This window comes from Chanos chanos, chromosome 8 (genome assembly GCF_902362185.1).
Source record: "Chanos chanos chromosome 8, fChaCha1.1, whole genome shotgun sequence".
NCBI lineage: Eukaryota > Metazoa > Chordata > Actinopteri > Gonorynchiformes > Chanidae > Chanos > Chanos chanos.
In genome coordinates, this window is record NC_044502.1 from 33,930,231 (window position 1) to 33,952,399 (window position 22,169).

The 22,169-nt window shown below is 38.6% G+C and overlaps 1 protein-coding gene across 1 annotated transcript; it reads left to right on the plus strand.

Moving 5' to 3' along the window:
* The first annotated feature begins 6,947 nt into the window (after positions 1 to 6,947).
* LOC115819627 (galanin receptor type 1-like) lies at positions 6,948 to 13,141 on the plus strand. The gene is made up of 3 exons (XM_030783131.1): positions 6,948 to 7,613; positions 7,947 to 8,012; positions 12,824 to 13,141. The coding sequence occupies exons 1-3, from the start codon at positions 6,948 to 6,950 to the stop codon at positions 13,139 to 13,141; spliced, it is 1,050 nt and encodes a 349-aa protein (XP_030638991.1).
* The last annotated feature ends 9,028 nt before the right edge of the window (positions 13,142 to 22,169 follow it).

Consider the following 22,169-nt stretch of genomic DNA (forward strand, 5'->3'; position numbering starts at 1 on the left):
CCCCAGGATATGTGAGTTACCTGGAGCTAAAACAATATGACCCCAATTCTAGAATTATTTTCCAGAAGGGATTTGGATAAGATCTTGATCAATTTAATGTAATGCATGAACATTTCAAGCTGAAATGTTGATTGGTTCCTTTTTCCTCTTATTCACAATGTCTTCCGTCAGAGATGAAAAGCATTTCTGCTTCCTCCAGTTAGCTGTGGGATGCTCCTCTGCTTTTACGGCCATTTGCCATCCACATAAACCTATCTCATTTTTTATGTTGTGTTGTTAAGACTACCACAAGGGATTCCAGTTTGCACACAGACAATAATTTTGACAATAGATGCATAAAGCCCTTATAGCTCTTTGATTTTATGCAGTATATCTCAGAGTGAACAAAAACATGGAAATATCTTTGACCTTGTTATTATTAAAGCTATAAATTTCCACTGTTTTGTTGTTGCCATATCTAATAATCTTCTGTGTATTTTTTTAAATATTAAGTGCACCATAAATGCAGACCTCACAGTCAGAGAGCGCCATTTTAACTCTGGAACCACTTAAAATTTTGTAAGTAACAAAAATGAATTATTCTTTTCTTCCTTGTCAATGCAAAAGGTCTCAAAACAGAGAAACAAATAAGAGACAAATGGCTGCTGGGCAGAAAGGGAGTGGAAACAAATTGGTTTACCATTATACTCTCAGTGAACTCACTGCCTGCTATCGTATGGCTATACAGGATGCCAGACAGCCAGAAACCAGGAACCAACTGGAAGCAGAAAATTTATGACAGGAATTTATAGTAGCATTGTAGAGGAATCATAGGCAAGCACACATGTAGTTTTGGCTTGCCTCTGGGTCCTCTTTTTACATGCTGTTTACATGCTATGAGTTATAAGTAATCCTGATACTCAGATTTATGGTTCTGATGACTATATCAAAAACTTTGACAATAGTGCACATAAAGCAAAAATTTCTACAGAAACAATAAATTCTAATTACTAACATGAAATTGAATTTTTCAGATTTTTCACTAGTAGTATCTGAAAGCCACTCTGATGTAAGTCTGTAAAAGTATGGCTGCATTGATTTAAAAAAAATGTGGTGAATCTGTAGATCAGTCAAATAACAATTGTTGCCAAAGATGAATCTGACGTCTGTTTAAAGGTTTTGTCTAATTTTCAGGAAATCTGGTCATATCAGCCCCTGATTGGGCTGTGATATGACTGTCAGGCCAGAAAATACATTGTTTCAAACACTTGTTTTAGAACTTGCACCCATTTCATTGGTGCTTGTAGATATTTAAGCAGAGAGACACTAAGTGTGCATAGTGTGCATATTGGAACTGATGGGATTATGAACACTACATGTTCTCCTGGTTCTTCTTCTTCTTCTTCTTCTTCTTCTTCTTCTTCTTCTTCTTCTTCTTCCTCCATCTAGTCTGCAATCACTAGTTTTCCTTGCTTAAAAACTCACTAAATCTGGCTGGACTTTCAGCTATGCTGGAGACCAGGTGGTGGTGTTTTACGTTTATGCATGTGTCTCTTCATGAGACACAACTTTGCTGAACGTGTCACTTTTGCCTTTTGTACCCTTTTGCACAATGTATGGCCACTCCATGCTCTAAACCTCAGCAAGAGAGTTAATGTAACAGATGGTAGTAAGTGCAAACAGGAAGCGATTCATAACTGATTCATATGTTGTCTGATCTAGATACAATATCGTGTGCGTGTCATATTAGCTTCACCCATGCTAGTGGTTTACTGATAATTCACAATAAGCCTGCCACACGTCTATCAAATTACATTAAACATTACACTGGAAAACTCCTTTATGCCATGTCCAGTTTGGACGAAACTCAAAAATCATGTTGACTTATCTATTTGTTAAGGGAGTATCAGTGATTCATAAAGGGGTAAATTGGTACATTTGGTCTTCCTCACAATTATTTGAACACTGTCATTGATTCATCTTTCTGTGCTTTTTTTTTTACAAGAATTATGGACAAACTTTTTCAGTATTTCTCTTTCACCAACTCAGTATTTTAAACACACAAACTCCAGTGCCCTTTTCACGTACTATCAGAATTGCAAACTTTCCCTCAGGGCTCTGTGGCTTATCTTTTGTGCTTGAATCCATTGCTGCTACTGTATTCATAACTTTTTTTTACTTTGTGAAGTTTTTTCATTTCAACTTTTACCAAGCCAAGCTTACTTTTTGACCAGCCTACTCTTGTCCACTAGAACTGTTCCAATGTACAACTTTAAAATGTTGGGATGGATTTCTTAATTTTCTTCTTCTTTTAAAGTGTTCTATGAACACCCTGATCAGAGTGCAGGCATATACAGAGGTCATGGAGGAGGAGGAAGAAGAAGAAGAAGAAGAAAAAGTGTTGTTGTTTTTGCTCTGTTGGATGTTTCATGCTCAATTGACTATGTTGCTTTCCTAAGTAGGAGAGTGACTGTTATCTGGCAGATCCCTACTGTAACTTATTTCCTCAAAATTTAATCAAGTTGAGTAGTAGCTGAGACCAGAGGTTATCTCAGAAAGGTGCATATTGATTCAGTGGGAGGCAGAGAGTTTGTTGAGAAAGATGTTTGTTTGTGTCTTTTGCCATAGTGCTTTCCTCTCCAAGGAGGATGCACCATGCAGAGAGGTCAGGTGACCCTCTGGCAGTGCTCGGCACATTTCAGGTTGAGATAAAATGTGTTTGTGTGCACCCTTGTACTCAATTATGTTTACTGATGTGGTATAAATGCAATTGTGCGTAGTTTTCTGATCTTTATATCCAAGTAAATGTTTTAGATTGTGGACCTCACTTGTATCTAACCTATTCCCTGAATGTTTTCAGAATGCTTTTATGTTATCTCGATAGAGAAATTCATGTCTTTTGTGTGTGGGGGGGGGGGGGGGGGCGGATTTGGTGTCCAGGATTCGGTGAACATGAACCAATTTTCGGGGCATGAAAAATCGGTGTGCATATTACGAATTTCTCAGGAGACCAGGCTCCTTTAAGCTTAGGTTTAGCATCTCTTTAGCCCCCCCGGTGGACATGATTGGTGACATTTGTCCAGAATTCAGCGTTCGTGAACCGATTTTCAGGACATGAAAAATTGGTGTGCATATTCCGAATTTCTCGGGAGACCAGGCTCCTTTAAGCTTAGGTTTAGCATCTCTTTAGCCCCCCCGGTGGACACGATTGGTGACATTTGTCCAGAATTCAGCGTTCGTGAACCGATTTTCAGGACATGAAAAATCGGTGTGCATATTCCGAATTTCTCGGGAGACCAAGGCATAGAGTGAACCTTCCAGAGAGGGGAAAAGTACTGATATCAGAATCCCAGAGGTAAACCTAACCTGTCAGACTCCCATGGCTGTTTGTGTTATGTCACCTTGTATGGTATGAACTGAAACTTTTGGTCTAGCTTTTTTTTTTTTTGAGCTGCAGATGGGACTTGTCTATCTCGTGCCCATTTGGGTGATCCCCTGTGTGCACTAATAACCCATGCTTGGCTGAGTCACTTGTCTGTGTGGTTTATTTCGACTCTCAGCAAGTGAATTTAAGTTGTTCTCCTAGGTCTTCCTACAGATTTTTAAAATCGAAAATGAAAGGTAAATTATTGCATCTCTCAACCCTTTTTTAAACATCTGGGCAATTACTTACGTTTCATTCTTTAACAGTTTTCAATTGTTTGAGCACTCGTAACAAACGGGTTGAGTCTCACTTTTCTGCCTAAACCAAGGACAAGATAGAAATCCAAAACTTGAACTGATTGTGGATGAAGAACCTTATGAATTCTACCTTTAATTATCAATATAATTTTTGCTTCAGAACAGTTCACTTCCATTGTTTCAGATCATATTCTTGTCACAATGCATTTTACCACAATTCCAGCAATAATAAGACTCAGTGCATTTAAACTAATTTTATCCTGGACTCTACTCACAGAGACAGTCAATTACAACACAATTACAGAACTGTCAGTGGACTGTGAGAAATAAGACAATCTGAGATGATTACATTGTAGACTTCACTGACATTTCCCCTTCAATATAACACAGCTCCATCTAGTGACATTGCTACTAACCCACAGATAAGACCAGTCATCTTCTGGTATCAGTAGACTCTGTGTTTCAAAGTTGTTGTGTTGTCAGTAGTAATGCCAGGATTTATCAAGATTGTAAACTGTAGACACTGAGCAGGTTAATGTTCAACAGAAAACCAGCTGTCAGCACTTCCAACAAACTGCTGCATATTTTCCTTGAGAATAAATGATGAATACCGGCAGCGTATAAAATTCATTTTTATTTAATATAAATGTAATACACTTACGGTTAATATATTTTTTGCAAAATTTCAACACAGATATGGTTGTTTAATAATGGTACAGCCATTATTAACTACATAAAGAATTATTACCCCTTTTGGTGGCATTTAAATTTAATATTGTTCTCATTGCTGATATTACAAAGCTTAATCATTTTGGTGTTCAGTTTTCTAATATTCAGATATTCCCTTTGCCTTGGGAGTATTGTCATTCATTAAAATGCCATTGCTGTTACCTAGTTTGTTTTGATTTTTAAATACAAAGAATTTTAAATATAAAGATAATATCAAAGCTCTGTTATATTAGAAAATAAATGCACAGACCGGGCAACTGCTCTGTTTGAATTTCACATTTCAAAAGCACAGGTCTTGCTTTCTGTTTCCACCTTTGTATTGCACCTCATGCTGTGAATATGGATGAACCAGAAGGCCCAGTTTATGGACTTGAGTTGGCCTGTGTGTGAAAGGGTGTCTTTTTGTTTGGGTTTCTCTGATTCCCGCTGAAGTGGACCTGGTCTGTAAAACAACAACAACAAAAATTACTCTACCCTGGCCCGTGACAATTGGAAGAATGTGGTTCTCTCACTGTCACTTCTCTGTTGCTGTACTTCCTTGTGTGTCACTCACTGAAGCTCTTAGTCCATTTCATTTCCTTTCACAGCTGAGACCAGACAGAGCAGAAGCTGTGGTCGGAGTAATGAACAGCAATGTGACGGCAGACAACCTCTCTCATGAACTCCAAATGACTGTGGGTGATATACTACATTACCCATGAAAACTGTCTTCATAGGGACTCTGCTGTACACTGCAATAACCATGAACATGGTTCTGTTGACATCTGGTTCAAAAATTAGAGCATTGGAGGATCACTGGAACAGAGCAAGTGTGTTTGAAAGGTAGCAGTATAGCCTTGTCATTGATTTAGGAGACCTGGTCATGAACTAATGTTCCATACTTTTGATTTAAATCATCTTTTCATCTGACGATCTCATTGCAAATCACAGAAAAACATACCTCTGGGTGAATTATCTCCTCAGACAATTAATCACTGAAATTTCGAGTAGAGGACACCCAACACCTTGGGCGAACCTCTTCAGAACATTTATATGCCACAGGCTTGTTCACTGAGGCTGTCTGAGGAGACTGTGTCTGATGATTGGATCCTCACCTTGCTAATGTGCTCAGTAATGAAACAAGTGAGTAGCTCTCCTGCCCACAAACAGTTAGCGCTTATTAATGGATCTGCAGCCCATTCCCTGCTCCCTACTAAGTAACTATCAGTCTTCTAAATATGAAGCACAAATTAAATCCATAGCCCAGTTACTGATGTACATTTTGACCTCATTATTGAGGGTCTGAATAGTTCAGCCAATAATTCGCGCAAGGAAAACATTAAACATCGTCTGTTCCTCTAAATCTCTAACCATTCATTCATTCATTCATTCATTTTAAAAGCCACTTATACTAATTAGGGTCGCGGGGGTGCTGGAGCCTATCCCAGCGTTTATTGCGCGAAAGGCGGGGAAACTCGGGGAATCTCTAACCAGAATTATTGAAACATGATGAGATAAATAAATATTTTCGACGGGAAAAATAAAATCACGATGAGGAGGTAAGATTTGCATGAACTGCCCATTAGTTGAATATTACTGGCATGTTTACTCGGCACTGAGAGATAAAAAACTCAAGAACTATCATGTGACGCCTTTTACGATTGTCATACTCCTAGTTAGGCTTTGGGGTTTAAATAACAATACGGCAGTTCTCTCCGTATTGCGTATTTATACTGAAAAGGCATGAGTGTAAGATATAGGCTGTGACGTAGACTTTATTTAGGCAGCACACAGGTACTTCAGAATGCGCTGGTGCGTATAACCGTTTCTGAGTACGCAAAGGAGTGCACATGGCATAGGAAAAAAAAAAAAAAAAAAGAACACGTTACACTAGTGAAAAATGGGGTGTGGGTGTGGGGAATAAACAATCTGCAACTTTGCTAAATTTGAGGCCACCCCTGGTGAACACTTAAAAGTGGAGGCTTGTAATATGATCCTCATATCTCAATTTTTACGTCTACCACTAATACTACATACTACTATCCAAATAATGTTGTGTAAAGAGTAACCGAAAAGTCCCGCGACAGGCACAGGGTCTTAGTGGGTCTGAATCACTGGAACTGTGCTGACGTGAGAGGCTAAGCCCAACCTCGGGTATAACTGATAGAGAGAGAGCGGCGAGAGAACAGAGATGCGTATGAAGCAACACCAGCGCGCCGAAACACACTTAGTGCTGCGCCTGGCTAGGAACCGTTATTCGCACTACTTACTGGAAGGATGCTCTTCATATAAACTGACATGTCTCCACTTTCCTTTTTTGCTCGTCGTCAAAGACTTTTGTCCTTAAACAGGTAGAACTGGGTCACCGTTTTAAGGTTCCACGAAAAATGGACTCTAAATCTCTGCTCTTTAGATTACAGGTATTGGTGTTTCTTACCTGAAGGGGCATCCTGCAATTCAAAGAACAATCGGTGATGTAAAAATGGTCACAAAACGACATTTTGTTTAGGCCAAGATAACTTTCAAACCCAAATTAAAAATATACAGTCCGGTCAAAATTTCTCGGCATCTGAAGAGCAATGAACTCGTCAGATATGAACAACTTCAGTGACGAAGTGTGGTATTACAATGGAACGGATGTTACTCCTAATAAATTATTGTTCGGGATTGGCATGGACAATTTCATCACGCTACTTATTTTCGGTTTGATATTTACATTGGGCGTGCTGGGAAACTCTATGGTTATTACGGTCCTAGCCCGGAGCAAGCCCGGGAAACCTCGGAGCACCACCAACATCTTCATCCTCAACCTCAGCATCGCTGACCTATCTTACCTGCTCTTTTGTATCCCATTTCAGTCGACAATTTACATGATGCCTACATGGGTCTTGGGAGCTTTCATTTGCAAGTTTATACATTATTTCTTCACGGTGTCCATGCTGGTCAGCATTTTCACCTTGTCTGCAATGTCTGTGGACCGTTACATCGCCATCGTGCACTCCAGAAAGTCGTCTTCTATCCGCGTGGCGAAAAACGCGCTTGCCGGAGTCATTGTCATTTGGGTTCTTTCGCTAATGATGGCAGCACCCGTTGCGCATTATCAGAACATATTTGAACGGGGAGAAAACACCACTTTCTGCTGGGAAGTGTGGCCGGACCCAAATCATAAAAAAATCTACGTTGTATGCACATTTGTCTTTGGTTATGTACTGCCCCTTCTTTTGATTTCCTTCTGTTATGCAAGGGTAAGTAAACGTAGTTTTAAAGTAATTGTAACTTTTATTAGTAAATAGGTCCCGAACAAAACCTGAGGCACCATACAGTGTAGGCAGGGTAGTGTTAGCAGTCCAGTGAATAGAGACGATTTTGTTCTTTCTATCTTTGTCAAAAGTTCTTCTTTTACTCCGCTTTAAAAGTGAAGTAGGTTAATTGTTAAAAAATGTCTCATTTACATAAAGTTGAAAAGCTGTTAAGCTGTTTATATTAGGTCAGAATTGTAGAACAACGCGAGGCATCTGTGTTATTTTTTCTTGCACTTCCGTCAGTCCTAACTATGACTTCTCAATTTACATTCGCAGGTTTTAAATCATTTGCACAAAAAACTCAGAAATATGTCCAAAAAATCGGAGGCGTCTAAGAAGAAGGTACGTGCATTATGTTTACAGAAAACAACACAATATCTTAAAGAATGACATTAGGTTTTGCTAAGTCAGGCAATTTGATGCTGAACAAATGTCAGTCTTGGCTTTAAACTAGCTCCTGTTAAAAAATGAAAATTATAGTTCTGTGGTAAATAGAGTCTCTCCCTACTACTTCACCCGTCAGAAGACCTTACTAATCAAAGTCTGTATGTGTGAAGGACAGTGGAACCACGAAGCTGCAAATTGGCTTATATCGGCATCTTAATTAGAAACGCCCCCGTACAGATTCTCTGAGAATAACTGTACAGCGATTACACTGTGCCACTTAACCAGAACTATTATCAGCTCACAGATTGCATCTAAAATCCATTTATTTATTTATTTAGATATTTGCTTTCATAATGGCAGTTTGTACGGCTTTCTAACGCCCACTGTTACAATCTGCACAAAAGACAATAACGCATGGATTGCAATTAATCAAGTGACGGTCTCAGTTAGTAGGCCTATATGAGATTCTGTCTCCACACAATGCATTACTTATTTGCATAGCACACACAGGGGTGTCAGTGAGTTTTAAACTACAAAGAATGTGTGAGCCCATACATTTTTATGCGTGAGTGTGTAGAGTCTACGTTTCAAATTTGCCCTCCTGTGCAATTGTAATGTCTTGCTGACGCATATGGAACTCTTAAGAATGGTCAAGGTTATATCATCTGTTCATAACAGTATAAAAATCAAACAAACCAACATACAAACACACACACACAAAGGGCAGAACAAAAGAAAACACTCCCATGAACAATCAAATATCTCAAATTTGAAACTCAAAGAATTCTGATCCATTTTTCTGGGTACTGTATAGCATCTTTCAGAAAGCCAAACAATAAAGGGAGGATGAGACAGACAGATGAATCACAAAGTAACAATCAGTGTCCTTACTGAGGGGCTTACAAAAGTATCTTTACTGCCCATCACAGTACCCAGACCATTATTTTTTTCTGATCTTGAAAACACAGACTTTGTCAGAAAAGCTCCTCTTCTCTCTGGAGGCTCTTCATCTGATCTGCTGAAAATGAATGGCATGTACAGCATGACTACTAAGTCACAAAAGGGAGATCTGTTTTGTACATATGATAAACAGAAATCTTCAGCAGCAAAGATCTCTCTCTCTCTCTCTCTCTCAACCTCTCTCTCTCTGTGATAACATGGCTTATTTTATTCATAACCGTTCATATAGTTTGCTGGTGATTTGGCGAACACACATTGAACGTATGTTGATCATTGAACTGTGTTCAACCAGCATACCATGTCATATAGCCATGAAAAACCTGTCTGACATCAAGTATTCTTCCCAAATGGCAAAGAAGTGAAAAATCCCTGCAGTTAAGCTGTAAATCCATGTCCATTACTTTCTTTTTAATGGGCCTTAGCTCCCAGCTCTCCTTCCACTGTCTGCTGTCAGCACCAAAGGTCCGGTGTTTACATATACTCACCAGACACTTTATTAGAAACACCTACCTTGTTGGTGTACAGGTAGAGACTGTTAGCATTTGTGTCACCATCCTCTAGCCCTTATTTCATCTGTGGTCTGTTCCTGAGCACAGGACTGCAGTTAGCTGGATATTTTTGGGTGGTGAACAACCGTCAGCCCAGCAGTGACACTGACATGTGCAAAACCCCCAGAAACACTGCTGTGGCTGATATACTTGTACCAGCATGATGCCCACTACCATACCATCACCATGGCAGTGTCACTGCTGTGTTGAGAATGGTCTGTCATGCAAGCAATATCCTGTCAACAGCAGTCCTGTGGTCAAAAAACGGGCCGTCGATGAATGGGGCAGAGGTTGGGGGACGTTTCCTGCATGGCTACAGATTGGCTGCAGTCTAAATTTGTATGCCTATGTAGTGTAGCTTAAAGGTAGGTATATCCCCATAAAGAGGGCAGTGAGTGGAGGTCCAGTGTAGGTATACGTGATAAAGTGCATAGGAAGTGTATTTCAGCAAGCTCACGGAAAATATCACTGCTCTAGACATCTGTCTCCTCTTTAAGAACATGGTCAATTTTCGGTACCATGCACTGTTCGTTCAGTAAATATCGTCGTTCACATTGTGTAAGGCCATGTTCTTGACATGCAAAGTAGCATCCTCTCCGTAATGGGAAAAGATTAGTGACACTTCTGTTCGTGTACTGTTTCTTAACACGAAAATGCCTGTGACCAGACCATACTGTGCTTCTGCTCTTAATACAATGAAGACAATCAAATGAATAGAGTAAACTGGGCCTGTGTTTGAAGCAGATTGAGGACAAGCTGTTCAAATATGAATGGTTTATCAACAGAATGTGCTTTTTGGCTTGGGCAGTCTGGATATAATGGTGTGAAAGGCACTGTCAGAGACAGCTGGGAAAAATGAAACACCACTTCTTATCACTCTTATGTACACACAACAATAGGACACAATATTTTCAAAAGGGATCTACCTGAGGCACCCTTTCCCCCAAATTTGGCACAGTCAAAATGTTCATCAGATCTTTATTTGACAAGTACTTTATTAAAGTATAACCTTCCTAGTGTGGATTTAAACTTTGATTCTAATAGTGACATTTCAAGGGTTCAGATGAAGGCTTTGTTTTTATGGCTTACCCTGTGTATAGACTGATTTTAAGAACAAATTTAACTTGCAGCGGAGTACGATCTCTTATATCCAGTGTTAATGTTACACATTTTCCCATGTTTACAAATGCTAAGAGGGGAATATAAGAACAAGGGCTGCTGAAAGAAAAGCTATTGTTGGATTAACACAAGATGTGAGATCAAAAGGCGGAACATTTTTTAAAATTTATTTTCTGTATACATAATGTCTCAGATACGGAGTAAGTCTGAGTGGCACTCAGATTTGCTCGGTTTAGGACGTAAGACTCTGTAAACATTTAATGAACATTTTGCCCTTGGTTCAACTGCTTGGATGTTTAAAGATAAAACTAATATAAATGTAGCACTTTTTAAAATCATGCTCCTTTGAGCGCACTTATAATTTGGGGAAAAAAAAATGTTATCTCCCCCAAAAAAGTTGCCTGTACAACCTGTCTTTTTTTAATAAAACACCAAAAACTCTGCCAGAACTCCCTCAGCTCACACGGGGAGATGAAATGATTCTGGCGACCCAAAAATTAATTTTTTTCCCCTTTTGATACATCCAGTCTCCCACCTTTCAGTTTGTAATCTGAAACACATTTGGGAACCACTTACAAGTTAATACTCGCAGAGCAATATTGGCAGGATAAAAGAGGGAAATAGATTAACATAATGTACTCCCAACTGGGGTATGTTAACTTAGAAATGAATAACTTAACATGAATCAAGGATGAATTAAAATTCATTGCTGAGTCCTGCAGGTAATGGGATGGGGTTTAATGGTGAGTGGTGGTATCTGTTTGTGACAGTTAGACAGGCTAGAATTTGAAGTCTTTTGGTTTTATCATGGGCCTGTTATATGCAGGTACACCCCTTCACATACACGCGGTCTCTTTGCTCTGCTGTCCCCACGAATTAACATCACCTAGAGAGTTTACTGACATCCTCTCCACTGACACAGGCTGTTTTCTCTTTCATAGCTCCATGTGAAAGGCTCCATATGTTGGGCTGTTTGTTGTGATTGGACACAGTGCCAAACCCATTTATCTTCAACTTCCTCCCCTTTTACCCAAATAACTGGAGAGTAGATACTTTTTTAATCATCTGCGGGACATGGTCACACCCCTCCTGTGCACAAATGTTCTTTCATGCATATCTCACATAGCATACAATGATTTAACACAGTGGTAAATCAATGTACCTCTGAGGAGTAAAGAAGGGGAAAGGAAAACATGTCAGGAAGCATCAAATTGGCATTTTCCTGTGATAGACACCATTTTCAGCTCCACTAGCTTCTACAGAGGACTTGAAAATTGTCAAAAATAATCTTAAAATCCAACTATAAAAGATATGGAAATGTTTCCCACACAGCAGTTAATGATGAATTATGAATTCAAACTAAATGATTAAGTCCCCAATAATATTTTGCTGATATTTTAAAACTGTTGAGTTAAAACCGTTTTATATTTAACATCTTTTTAAGCATTGCATCAAGGCATTCTGTATTTATTTAGTGGTCCAGAAAATTCTGCCACATCGGGAATTTTTTCTTATTTTTTTCAACTATTCAGATTTCTTAAATATTTTAACTGTTCGGAACAATTTCCGTCAAACCCAAGTCATGATTTTTTAAACTCTACATCAACCAATCAGAAAATAAAGTGAGAAAAGGTCTTTTTAAAGATTCTTTGTATTTCATATGTAGCTGCAGCATAGCAGTGTTTCCTGTCCATTTTATTCATTGTATTCATGCTTGATTTATCACCTTTATTATTTGGATAGTTTGTTTGACTGAATTGCAGGAAGATGAATAGTTTTTCCTTCAGATTGTTTGTGTATGTTTATTGGGATAAAGTACAGCAGCATGAAGATCCTATTAAATTCATATTATCACTGCTATTCCTGTCAAGAAGATGAAAATATCAAGAATAGATAACAATCTTTAATGCTCAAAAATTGTAATGTATTTTGCAGAAAGCACCGGGTTAAACTGTTGAATTATTGCAAAATCCTATTTTCCCTAGAAAATTAATTTACAGTCTTTTTGACCTTTTGACTGCATATTTGGTTCATATTGCCAGCGAGTAATTATCTCCATAGAACTAGAACTGCTGTCAAAACTGTAATTTATCTCAACATCTTCTTTGTTTGATGCATTTGTTGTGCCTTTATTCACAGACTGCTCAGACAGTACTGGTGGTAGTGGTGGTTTTCTGCTTGTCCTGGCTCCCCCATCATGTGGTTCACCTCTGGGTAGAGTTTGGGTCGTTCCCTCTGAACCAGGCCTCATTTGTGTTCCGTGTGGCAGCCCACTGCCTGGCCTACAGCAACTCCTCAGTCAACCCGGTCATCTATGCCTTCCTGTCTGAAAACTTCCGGAAGGCTTATAAGCAGGTTTTCCGGTGCCAGATTACAAGCGAGTCCCCACTCAACGACATCAAGGAAATACGCAGCAAAGCAGACACTCCACCCTCAACCAACTGCACCAATGTTTGACTCTTCGAATATTTAACTACCGCAAGGAACAGGCCATTTGGGAGAAGAGGGTAAGAGACTTGAGGAGGAGGGTAATTGGCTCTGGGTAGATTTCCGACAGCCCTAAAGGTCAGGGCAGGATGTGAGAAAGATTTTTGGGGTGTGTGTGTGTGCGTGTGTGATACTTTGATTCTATGGCCATTAATATGTCTGTAGCTCCACATCAGCGCTGTGGCATACCTGAGTCCATTGTTTTCATACTGTATTGGATCTAACCCTTGGGCCATATTAAGAACATCTCTCTCTCGCTCTCTCTCTCTCTCTCTCTCTCTGTCTATCACTCTCTGAATAAGTCTCAATCTTTATATGCTGTCATTCTCATGAGAGTTTAAGTTTAAGTTTCATGTATTTTCTGCAAAACAAGTACGGTGACTATTTGACTATGCTTATTGTTTCATTTATTTAAGTTATTATAAGCAACAGTATATGCTATTTAACCATATTGTAAATATAATATATAATATATATTCAGAGTTTTTGTTGATGATTAAGTCTGAGTTGCATTTTTGCATGTGCTTCAGGCACACTTAAGATTTGATGAAAGTTCTGTGACCCGCCCACCACCATCCATAAATCATTACTGGCTTAATGACAGGTCCTTCCTAGTTATAGTTTTTGTTAAAGCATGAAATTTACAAGGAAAGGCTTAAAGCAGTGCATTATGACACATATGCTGTACTATGAGGGGAAAGTGGAGATGTGTGATAGCTCTGATATGTGTAAATATTTATAAGCCAAGTGAAAACGATTTGATGTTCATGCTTACGTTTGTGTGAGGCAGAATAGTGAACACTGGATAATTCAGCTTATATTTAAAATGCTTACAGTCCTATTTCATACGTGGTTTTGCGCAAAATGTTGCACATTCCTCTGATACCAAAAGATGTTTTGTGTATATGTATTAACTGATATTACCATGAAAACAGTTTTTTTCCCCTCTCATTTCCAGCATGTATTGAAATGACTCATGGTGTGTAATGGAAAGCATTTGGAGGTATTCAGGGATTTTCTCAAAGCTACATTGCAGGTCAGTGGTATATCAGAATGGATTTCATTCTGTCAATCTGCTTCTCTCTCACCATTCCTGAAAGCCTAGCACTCCTGTCAGATGAGAAAACAGTAACAAAAATGCAATTTTAGTGTGTTTTACACACACACACACACACACACACACACACACACACACATAAATATCATACAGTTTTTTTTTTCTTTACTATGTTTCACGGTCACCATCAAACAACAACAGCAGACTGAACCAGGCTTTCAGTGCTATCAGTGAGATGCTAACCTGAACAAATTAGATCCAGAGAAAGAATATCTTGTATGTAAAAGTAAGGCAGAGTTTTAACATAGAAAACCAAACTACTTCAACATTAGAGATATGAATTTCTAGAAAATGCACTTTCAGTGTGTGTCATCATGAACATTATTGACGCCACTGTCATATAAATGTTAATGTTGTGAATGGCACTTCATGAATTCAGTTAATCGGCTGATGTAATGCACAAGAGCATAAAGGCATAATATGTTTTTGCTGGTTAATGTTCATTGTAAATGTGTTATTCATGTGTTGAAAAAAAAGGAAATTGTATGTTTTGTTTACCTACTTTTTGCCCCATAGAAGCAGACTGAAATATATTATGTGTATTAATGTCTATTACTGTGGTAATTTGTCCCCCTAACTTAATGCACTGCAAATAGGTGAGGCCATTAAAGGTCATTGCTGGAAATGAATTTGCAGAACTTCACATGATTTGAACTATTCAGTATCAGCTGTCTCAAACAAACTAAATCCTGAGATTGTGTTCATTGTTTAGAAGCGTCAATAACCTCATGCACAGTTGTCAAATGCACACACACACACACACACACACGCGCGCACCGCACACACACACGCTTTTCCAACATTTCCAACCAAAAGTTCTTTTGTTTTACACACCAGTCAGCATTGTGATACATGAATAATCTCCCACCATGGCTCTGTGTTCAGACCTCTCCAGATGAGGAACAACATGATGCTACAGAGGGCTTCTAATAAATCCAAATATTTTGCTCAGCTAAGGCCCTTCGATTTTTTGGATAATATGTTTGTAACGTTCGTGTTTGCCTCTTTTTTTTTTTCTTCTTTTTTTTTTCTTTTTCCTCTTTCAGCCATGTTCCCAACATCGAAATTTGAAATAATACCTTTCCCACTGGCAGGCTAATTAAGCTCCAGAGGAAAAAAACCCCAAAAACAAATGGAGTGGTGCATGAAGTGTCCTTTCGGTTCATCCTTTTGTGTCCTTCATCACTCCTGGCCTCTTCCTAGATCCACTCAAACACCTATTTTCCATCTTTTGTTAGCCTGGAGAGGAGTTCGTCCTTAATTAACAGCCCTTTCAGAAAGGACACAGTCCAAAAAAATAATTATTAAATTTTTCTTACTTTAAACTTCAAAGGCTGAATTTTGCTGTCAATAAGCCCTTCCAGTATAATGTCTACTAACACATGCACACATGTATGCACTCTCTTTCTCTCTCTCTCTCTCTCTCTCTCTCACGCACACACACACACACACACAAATTCAAGTGTAGTTGCTCCCTCTAACCTTTCCCTCTCTGAATAGACTATTATTAAAATGACTTTAATGGTGGTAAAATTGGTGCTGAACAACAGAGAGAGGTGAGATCTAAGGATCGATATAAGGAAGAAAAGTGTGACTTCAGACACCCCCGTGCACATTATATCTTTCTTCTGTCATTTTTCAGTTGCTTTTAACAGAGCAGATGGAAATGTAGTTTCCAGGAAGAGGGTTGTTCTCATAATTAACTCAGAATGGAGATGATATATTTTTTGCTCTTTGCTCATTGTTGCTGAGAGGTCGTTGTACATTTCAAATGGACTCTTACAATATTAATAAAATATTCCATGCAGTATCCCCGCGTCAATATGCAAACTAAGATCATTGCCCTCTGTGATAATTAAAATGAATCTAACTTAAATGAGCCTCATCCTTCACACAGCTGTCTATTTTGGATAAAAATATATTAGTGGAGTCAACATAAACCATAGTCTCGAATAATTCATTAAGCTTTTATAACCTCCACATCTGATATGTTCAAGAAAAAAGTAGCACAGAGTTCTGAAAAAATCAGACCTTGGAAAACATTCACTGATGCTGTATCGCTGAGGAGAGTATTTATCTGTCATAGCTCCCTGGCAAACAACCATTTTCTCTCCATAACCTTTCCTTTTAAAAGACTAGCCTTTAGGACAAGGAAAACATTAAAAAAAAACAAAAAACAAAAAAAAAAACTGTATTCAATACAGACAGCACAATTCACAATGCAAACAAAACTTTGAAATGTTTGGCAGGGTAGGATATTTCTGACACTTTTAGGGGTACGTATTTATGCCCATGTAGTACAAGGAAATGAAGTGTGTCTGTGTACTCAGTCTGACTGTCTTAAACCACCTAGCTATTTGCTTCCTGATGGGATGTGTGTGCTCCTTTGAAGATGTTTTTGATTACATAGATAGATAGATAGATAGATAGATAGATAGATAGATAGATAGATAGATAGATAGATAGAAGGTATTTGAATGTAGCACTACCTTGTGAGTAGAGATGTTGAAAATTCCTCAACAGAATGCATAAGATAGAGGATTCTAACTGAATATTTATGTCAGTGAAGGCCCTAACATTAAAATGAAAATGATTAAATTATTTACATGACAAAAAGTGCAACTTTGAGTCACTGCTGTAATTTTGAATCTATCATTTGTTTACTGTTGTGACAGGTGAATTTATTCTATTTGTTAACATAATTCTTATGCACACCTACTTTGTCAGGAAACAGCAGCAAATCCTCAGCTGAAGGAAAGTTACATTTCTGATCTCATCAAGGAAACCTCCAGTATTTCCTGGAGATACTCATTCCCTTTAGGTTCCTGACTGGCTTAATACAAATCCCTGCTCACAGACGTAGTATGCACACTGAGGAAACAGTGGAAATACAATTGGCCAAGGGCCAATTTGATGGAAAGAATCTGGTGGAAAGCATGGACTTTAATATATGTGATTATATAAAGCTGACATTATGGCAGAGTAGTTGAGACTGTTTTTCGAAGGTGACCCTCAAGGTGAACAAACAAACAAAGAAACAAACAAACAAGCAAACAGGTCTTGCAGGCAGACAGACAGTCAAACAAACAAGCAAAGCTGGGGAAATTTTAAAGAGCAATAATGCTGTTGTTTTTGCAGTTACAGCTGTAAGAAATGTGCTCATTTTGCCATAGACTTGATTGTACATAAATGTCACTAGCTAATGGTAGACAATAATATGTAATGGGGATGTGTCAGACAGAAGAACTCTGTAAAGTGCAGCTAACATGCAGAACAAAACCTTTTAAGAGAGAACTGGAGTAATGTACCGTCTCTACATTTAAACTGTACCTGCAGTGAAAAAGTACAACATTTGCAAGTATCAAGACTTGAAACACACTTCCATTTCCAGAGTTCTCATACTGTGCACAAATGTTAAACAGTGCAGTGCAATGCTGTAATATCAGTGTGTCTTATATCAACAGAAGCTGTGGGCAAAATCCATCAGATTATAAAATGGAGTCTGTGCTCCACTAAAAATAAATAAATAAATAAATAAATAAATAAATAAATAAAATAATTTGTGAAATAACATTAGACTTTGCTTCATAATAAAGGGTTGGAGTTCTTGACTAACTCTAAATTGGTTATTTCAGGCTTTTTTATACGATCTTGAACACTATGATCTTACAAGTGATTTCATCACTATATTATTCATTTTGGCTCATAACTTCCCAGTCAATTACACATCTAGTCAAACAAGCCAAGCAGTTTGGTCTCTGCTGCTATTGTCAATTGAAATAAAATTTTCCAATTGCCACCACAGAAAGACATAAAGACTGCTTCGAATCCCTAAATAAAATCCCTCTGATACTGAAATAAAGGTGGAACCACTTTCTGAAAATCTGCTAACTATGTCTCGGTATGTTTTAAGGTTACAGTACATGTCAATCATATTGCAATTGCAATATCTAGTAAAATAATTACAATTTGATATTTTGTGTATACCGTGCAGCTATATATAGTGCAGACAACTGTGTCATCCTCCCTAGATCTCACCAGTGTTACAGAGAATATTGGTAACTGAACATATAATTACGATTTAACAATCACTACCGAAATAGATATCACTCTAGAGCTGCAAGATAAAAAAAAACTGCCTGCATGTTGGAATACCGAAGCCTCTGGAAGGCCTGTCTGTATCTTGAATGCTGTAACTCAAACAGTAAAAAAAACCCCCCAAAAAACGAAAAGTCACTGACCCATTTTTAAGTTATCTGTCAGTTTTTGTTTCCTTGATGTGTCCAGTCTTACTGTTACATGCAATGTGTTCACATTATCGTCTTTTCTCAAATGGGTACTGCAGCTAACCACTCTTTCCAATAGTTGAGGATTTTCTTTTTTTTGTTTTTTTTTTTTCAACTTCACTTTTTAGTTGTCTCTGGCTTTCTATTGGAGCTGTCGGTTGCTAACACCGCCTTGGTGACATTGCATCCTGACAAAAGTACAGATAGATGCCCATGTAACAAAGCTGTGACTTTAAAACAGTGTTTTTTCAAACTTTTCTGCCCTCCCACCATAAAAACAACACTTTTTGGGCCCCACAAGCCCAACCATGCCCTGAGGTACATTCTGATAACGGCCTGTTCTCTTGTATGTTAAATTAACTTATTACATGGCTTTGCTGAATATTCGATTCTGATGGTCAATTACAGCATTCAGGATGATTCAAGACCTGCATCACCCTGTCGGGGTTTATTTCACAATAATGACCAGCTGGCTGTACATTATCCCTTACGTGGCATACATGTTCATTTTCGTGAACCAGCTGGGTCTGCTGCTTTGTGTAATACAACTCCATCCTGAGTTTGATTGTGGGGATGGTCACTCACAGATCATTGTCTATGCTACAGCCAAGATCAGAATGTGATTTTAAATGCATCAGTGCAGAAAAAAAGTGCTCTTGCATACATAATTTAGCATTTTTTTTGAATGCCAGAAAGTTTCATATCTTTTTTAAGACTTGGTGAATGCTCTTCTGGCCACCATGACAAATGCCTCTATCACACATACACAATGATTTCTCAGGTTTTTGACCAGATCTCTCAACAAAACCATTGTCCTTCAGTTTCTGGAAGATTAGCCAGTGGCAATGCACAGCTCACAAAACATATTTTTATTTTTCACTCCTTAGCCACTTCAATCAGTTCAGCTTTGATATTGTTTACTGAAGCTGAACTTCTCCCCAGTTCTAACTTTGTCAGAGACGTCCTTTCTGTTTCACTTCTCTCAACTTTTATATCCTAATAGACTACTCTCCACCTCCCCCAACAGACTCCCCAGATGGGAAAGTGCTCTTTATGTGTCGCACTGTGAAGAGTTTGCACATGTAGGACAAAAACATTGGTGTTAGTTTTGTCAGATGTCACCTGGCTACAAGCATTTTATAGCATATTTCCAGCAGGATTCACTGTGTGCTATCATGAATAATTCCTTCATTCTGGTTGCCTTTCCAGATGGGCCAAAGTTCTTTAGTGTATGCAATGTTACATACATGTACAATATGTACAACAATAGCATCTGCCGACACCTCTGTGACATCTAATGATTTCTTATTCCATGTTTAACCTTTGTACTTGCTGATTCCCAATGGCAGTATCACCTATTACCTTTGGGTCACTATGACCCAGGGTCCAATTTATCTCATAACTCAACTAAACCTGTGAATACAAATGTGAAATTTGGCACAATGTTATAGCTATAAGTGTAGAATACAACCAAATAGTTATAAACAACATCAGCTGTTTCGTTAACTCTCTGACGCCCCCCAAAAAGTTCCATGCACTGCAAAATCATGAAGAATGTTTTGGATATAGGTAAAATGGTCATAAAATACAACTCTTAGCCTTTTAAGATGTAATAGATTCTGATATTTATGAATTGAAACTAAGTCTACAGCACCCCCTTTTGAAGTACAGGACTATAACATCTGAATGTTCAAATTTTGTAAGAGGGAGACCATAAAGCTATAAAGGTATCTACAGACATATTTAAACTAAGTCAAGGAAGTTGTGGTTCTGTAATATTACCATGAACACATCCATACAGCCCCTATCAGTATAGCCCACATGATCAATGATTGTCACGCTGGTGGTGTGGTGCAGGACCCAAGTGCAAGACACGATGGTTGAAGTGACAAAAACGGAAGACTTTACTGAAAATGAAGATCAAAATACAAGTGCAAAACAAAAGCAAAGCCAATAACAAAAAGGTGCAGCGTAACAGTTGTGCAAACTAACACAAACAACGATAGACAAAGACAAGGCAAACACTAGGACTTAAATAGAGGGAGAACTAAACAGGGCAACACAGGATTGGTAGAAATTAACAAGGTAATAATTGGACAAACAGGTACAGGTGAGGGGCGGAGACAGACAGAGAACAGGAGCACAAAGACATGTCAAACCAAAAGTCCAAAATGGCGGTGCAGGTTGTGACAATGATACACTCAAGCAACCCCACCTCGACAGGGTCTTGATATAACGACATAATTAATTTGAGACAAATTAATTTATTTGACATAAATAAGTCGAGATCTCGAGAAAACAAAGAAAGATAACACGTTATCACGAGAAAACAGAATCTAAATTAAATGTAAATTCATGGCATCTTAGGGATTCCATACCTACCCATTGCTTTTAATTGCTTAATTTTAATTGCTTGTAATTATGTCACGGTAGCGCCATCTCAAAATGAAAGACAAATTAATCTTACACCAGAAAACTGTCAACCCCGTTAATTGCAAACAATTTGAAAATATCTATTTATGTGAGGGATATATAACATACTAGTCGATCTAGGCCTTTACAAAACAAAATATTTTGCCATGGGGTATACATATTTTTAAGTGATGAATATGTGGCTGCATTTGTTTAGATGCCAGTCAGAATATATAACAACGGTTCTCTGGCTCAGCCAGATTTACTACACTCTACCGCAAATCCACGACTCGAAAACTTGCATACATGAGGTGAGACTTGACATGAGATTTAATCACAGCCTCTGCTCATGTCCATATTGATAAATACTGAGCTTTGCGTGGAAATGACCGTATGCCCAGTTTTCTGTCCTACATTCATTTCGTAGATGAGGGCGCATGTGTTTTACAAATGTGTCGCTCGCATCTCTGGCAGATCATTGGGGTTTTATTATCAGACCCTGGGCAAAGATGACATCGTGCACGTTTTGGGGCTGGTGTTGGCTCTGGCTGTGGTGTTTGGGCACATGCCTGAATCGCAAGCGATGCCGATGTCACATTACGTGGAATGCGCCTCCTCTGTGCCAAGACAGGTGCCACAAGATCTTTCCCTAACTGTTCAAGGAACAGTCTATGCTTGTAGAGCCTTCCCTGATTCCGAGGGGGGTTTATTTCAACCCACAGAAAATTGCAGGCATTGTAGGTGGCGATGTCAACCAAATTGTAAAACAGTGCATGAGGCCAGCGTTTGGTCATGCACTGACGGGAGTACGTACCTGTGACCTGGTCGAGCGAGTCTACACCCCCCTTACTACCATTGTATTCCGGTATCATGTGCAGTTTGTGTGCAAGCTCATCACCAGTATCTGATTGTTGGTGAAGAGTACTCACAAGGAGGACATTTTTGTTTTTTTCCGGCAGCAAGAAACCAGACTGGTGGTCTTAGAGAAGGCGAATTTTGAGCGAAGCATCTCCTGTCCTTTGGTGTTGATGAGCTGAGGCGGGTGCTCAAGTTTATTTTTCCTTACAGTGCCCAACATTGTCAGATTTTGTGAAAGCAACTCCTCTCCCAAACTCATAACAGGTAAAGAAACTGTCACACACAATGTTGTAACCACTGAGGCCCGCTCCCATATCTTTCACCA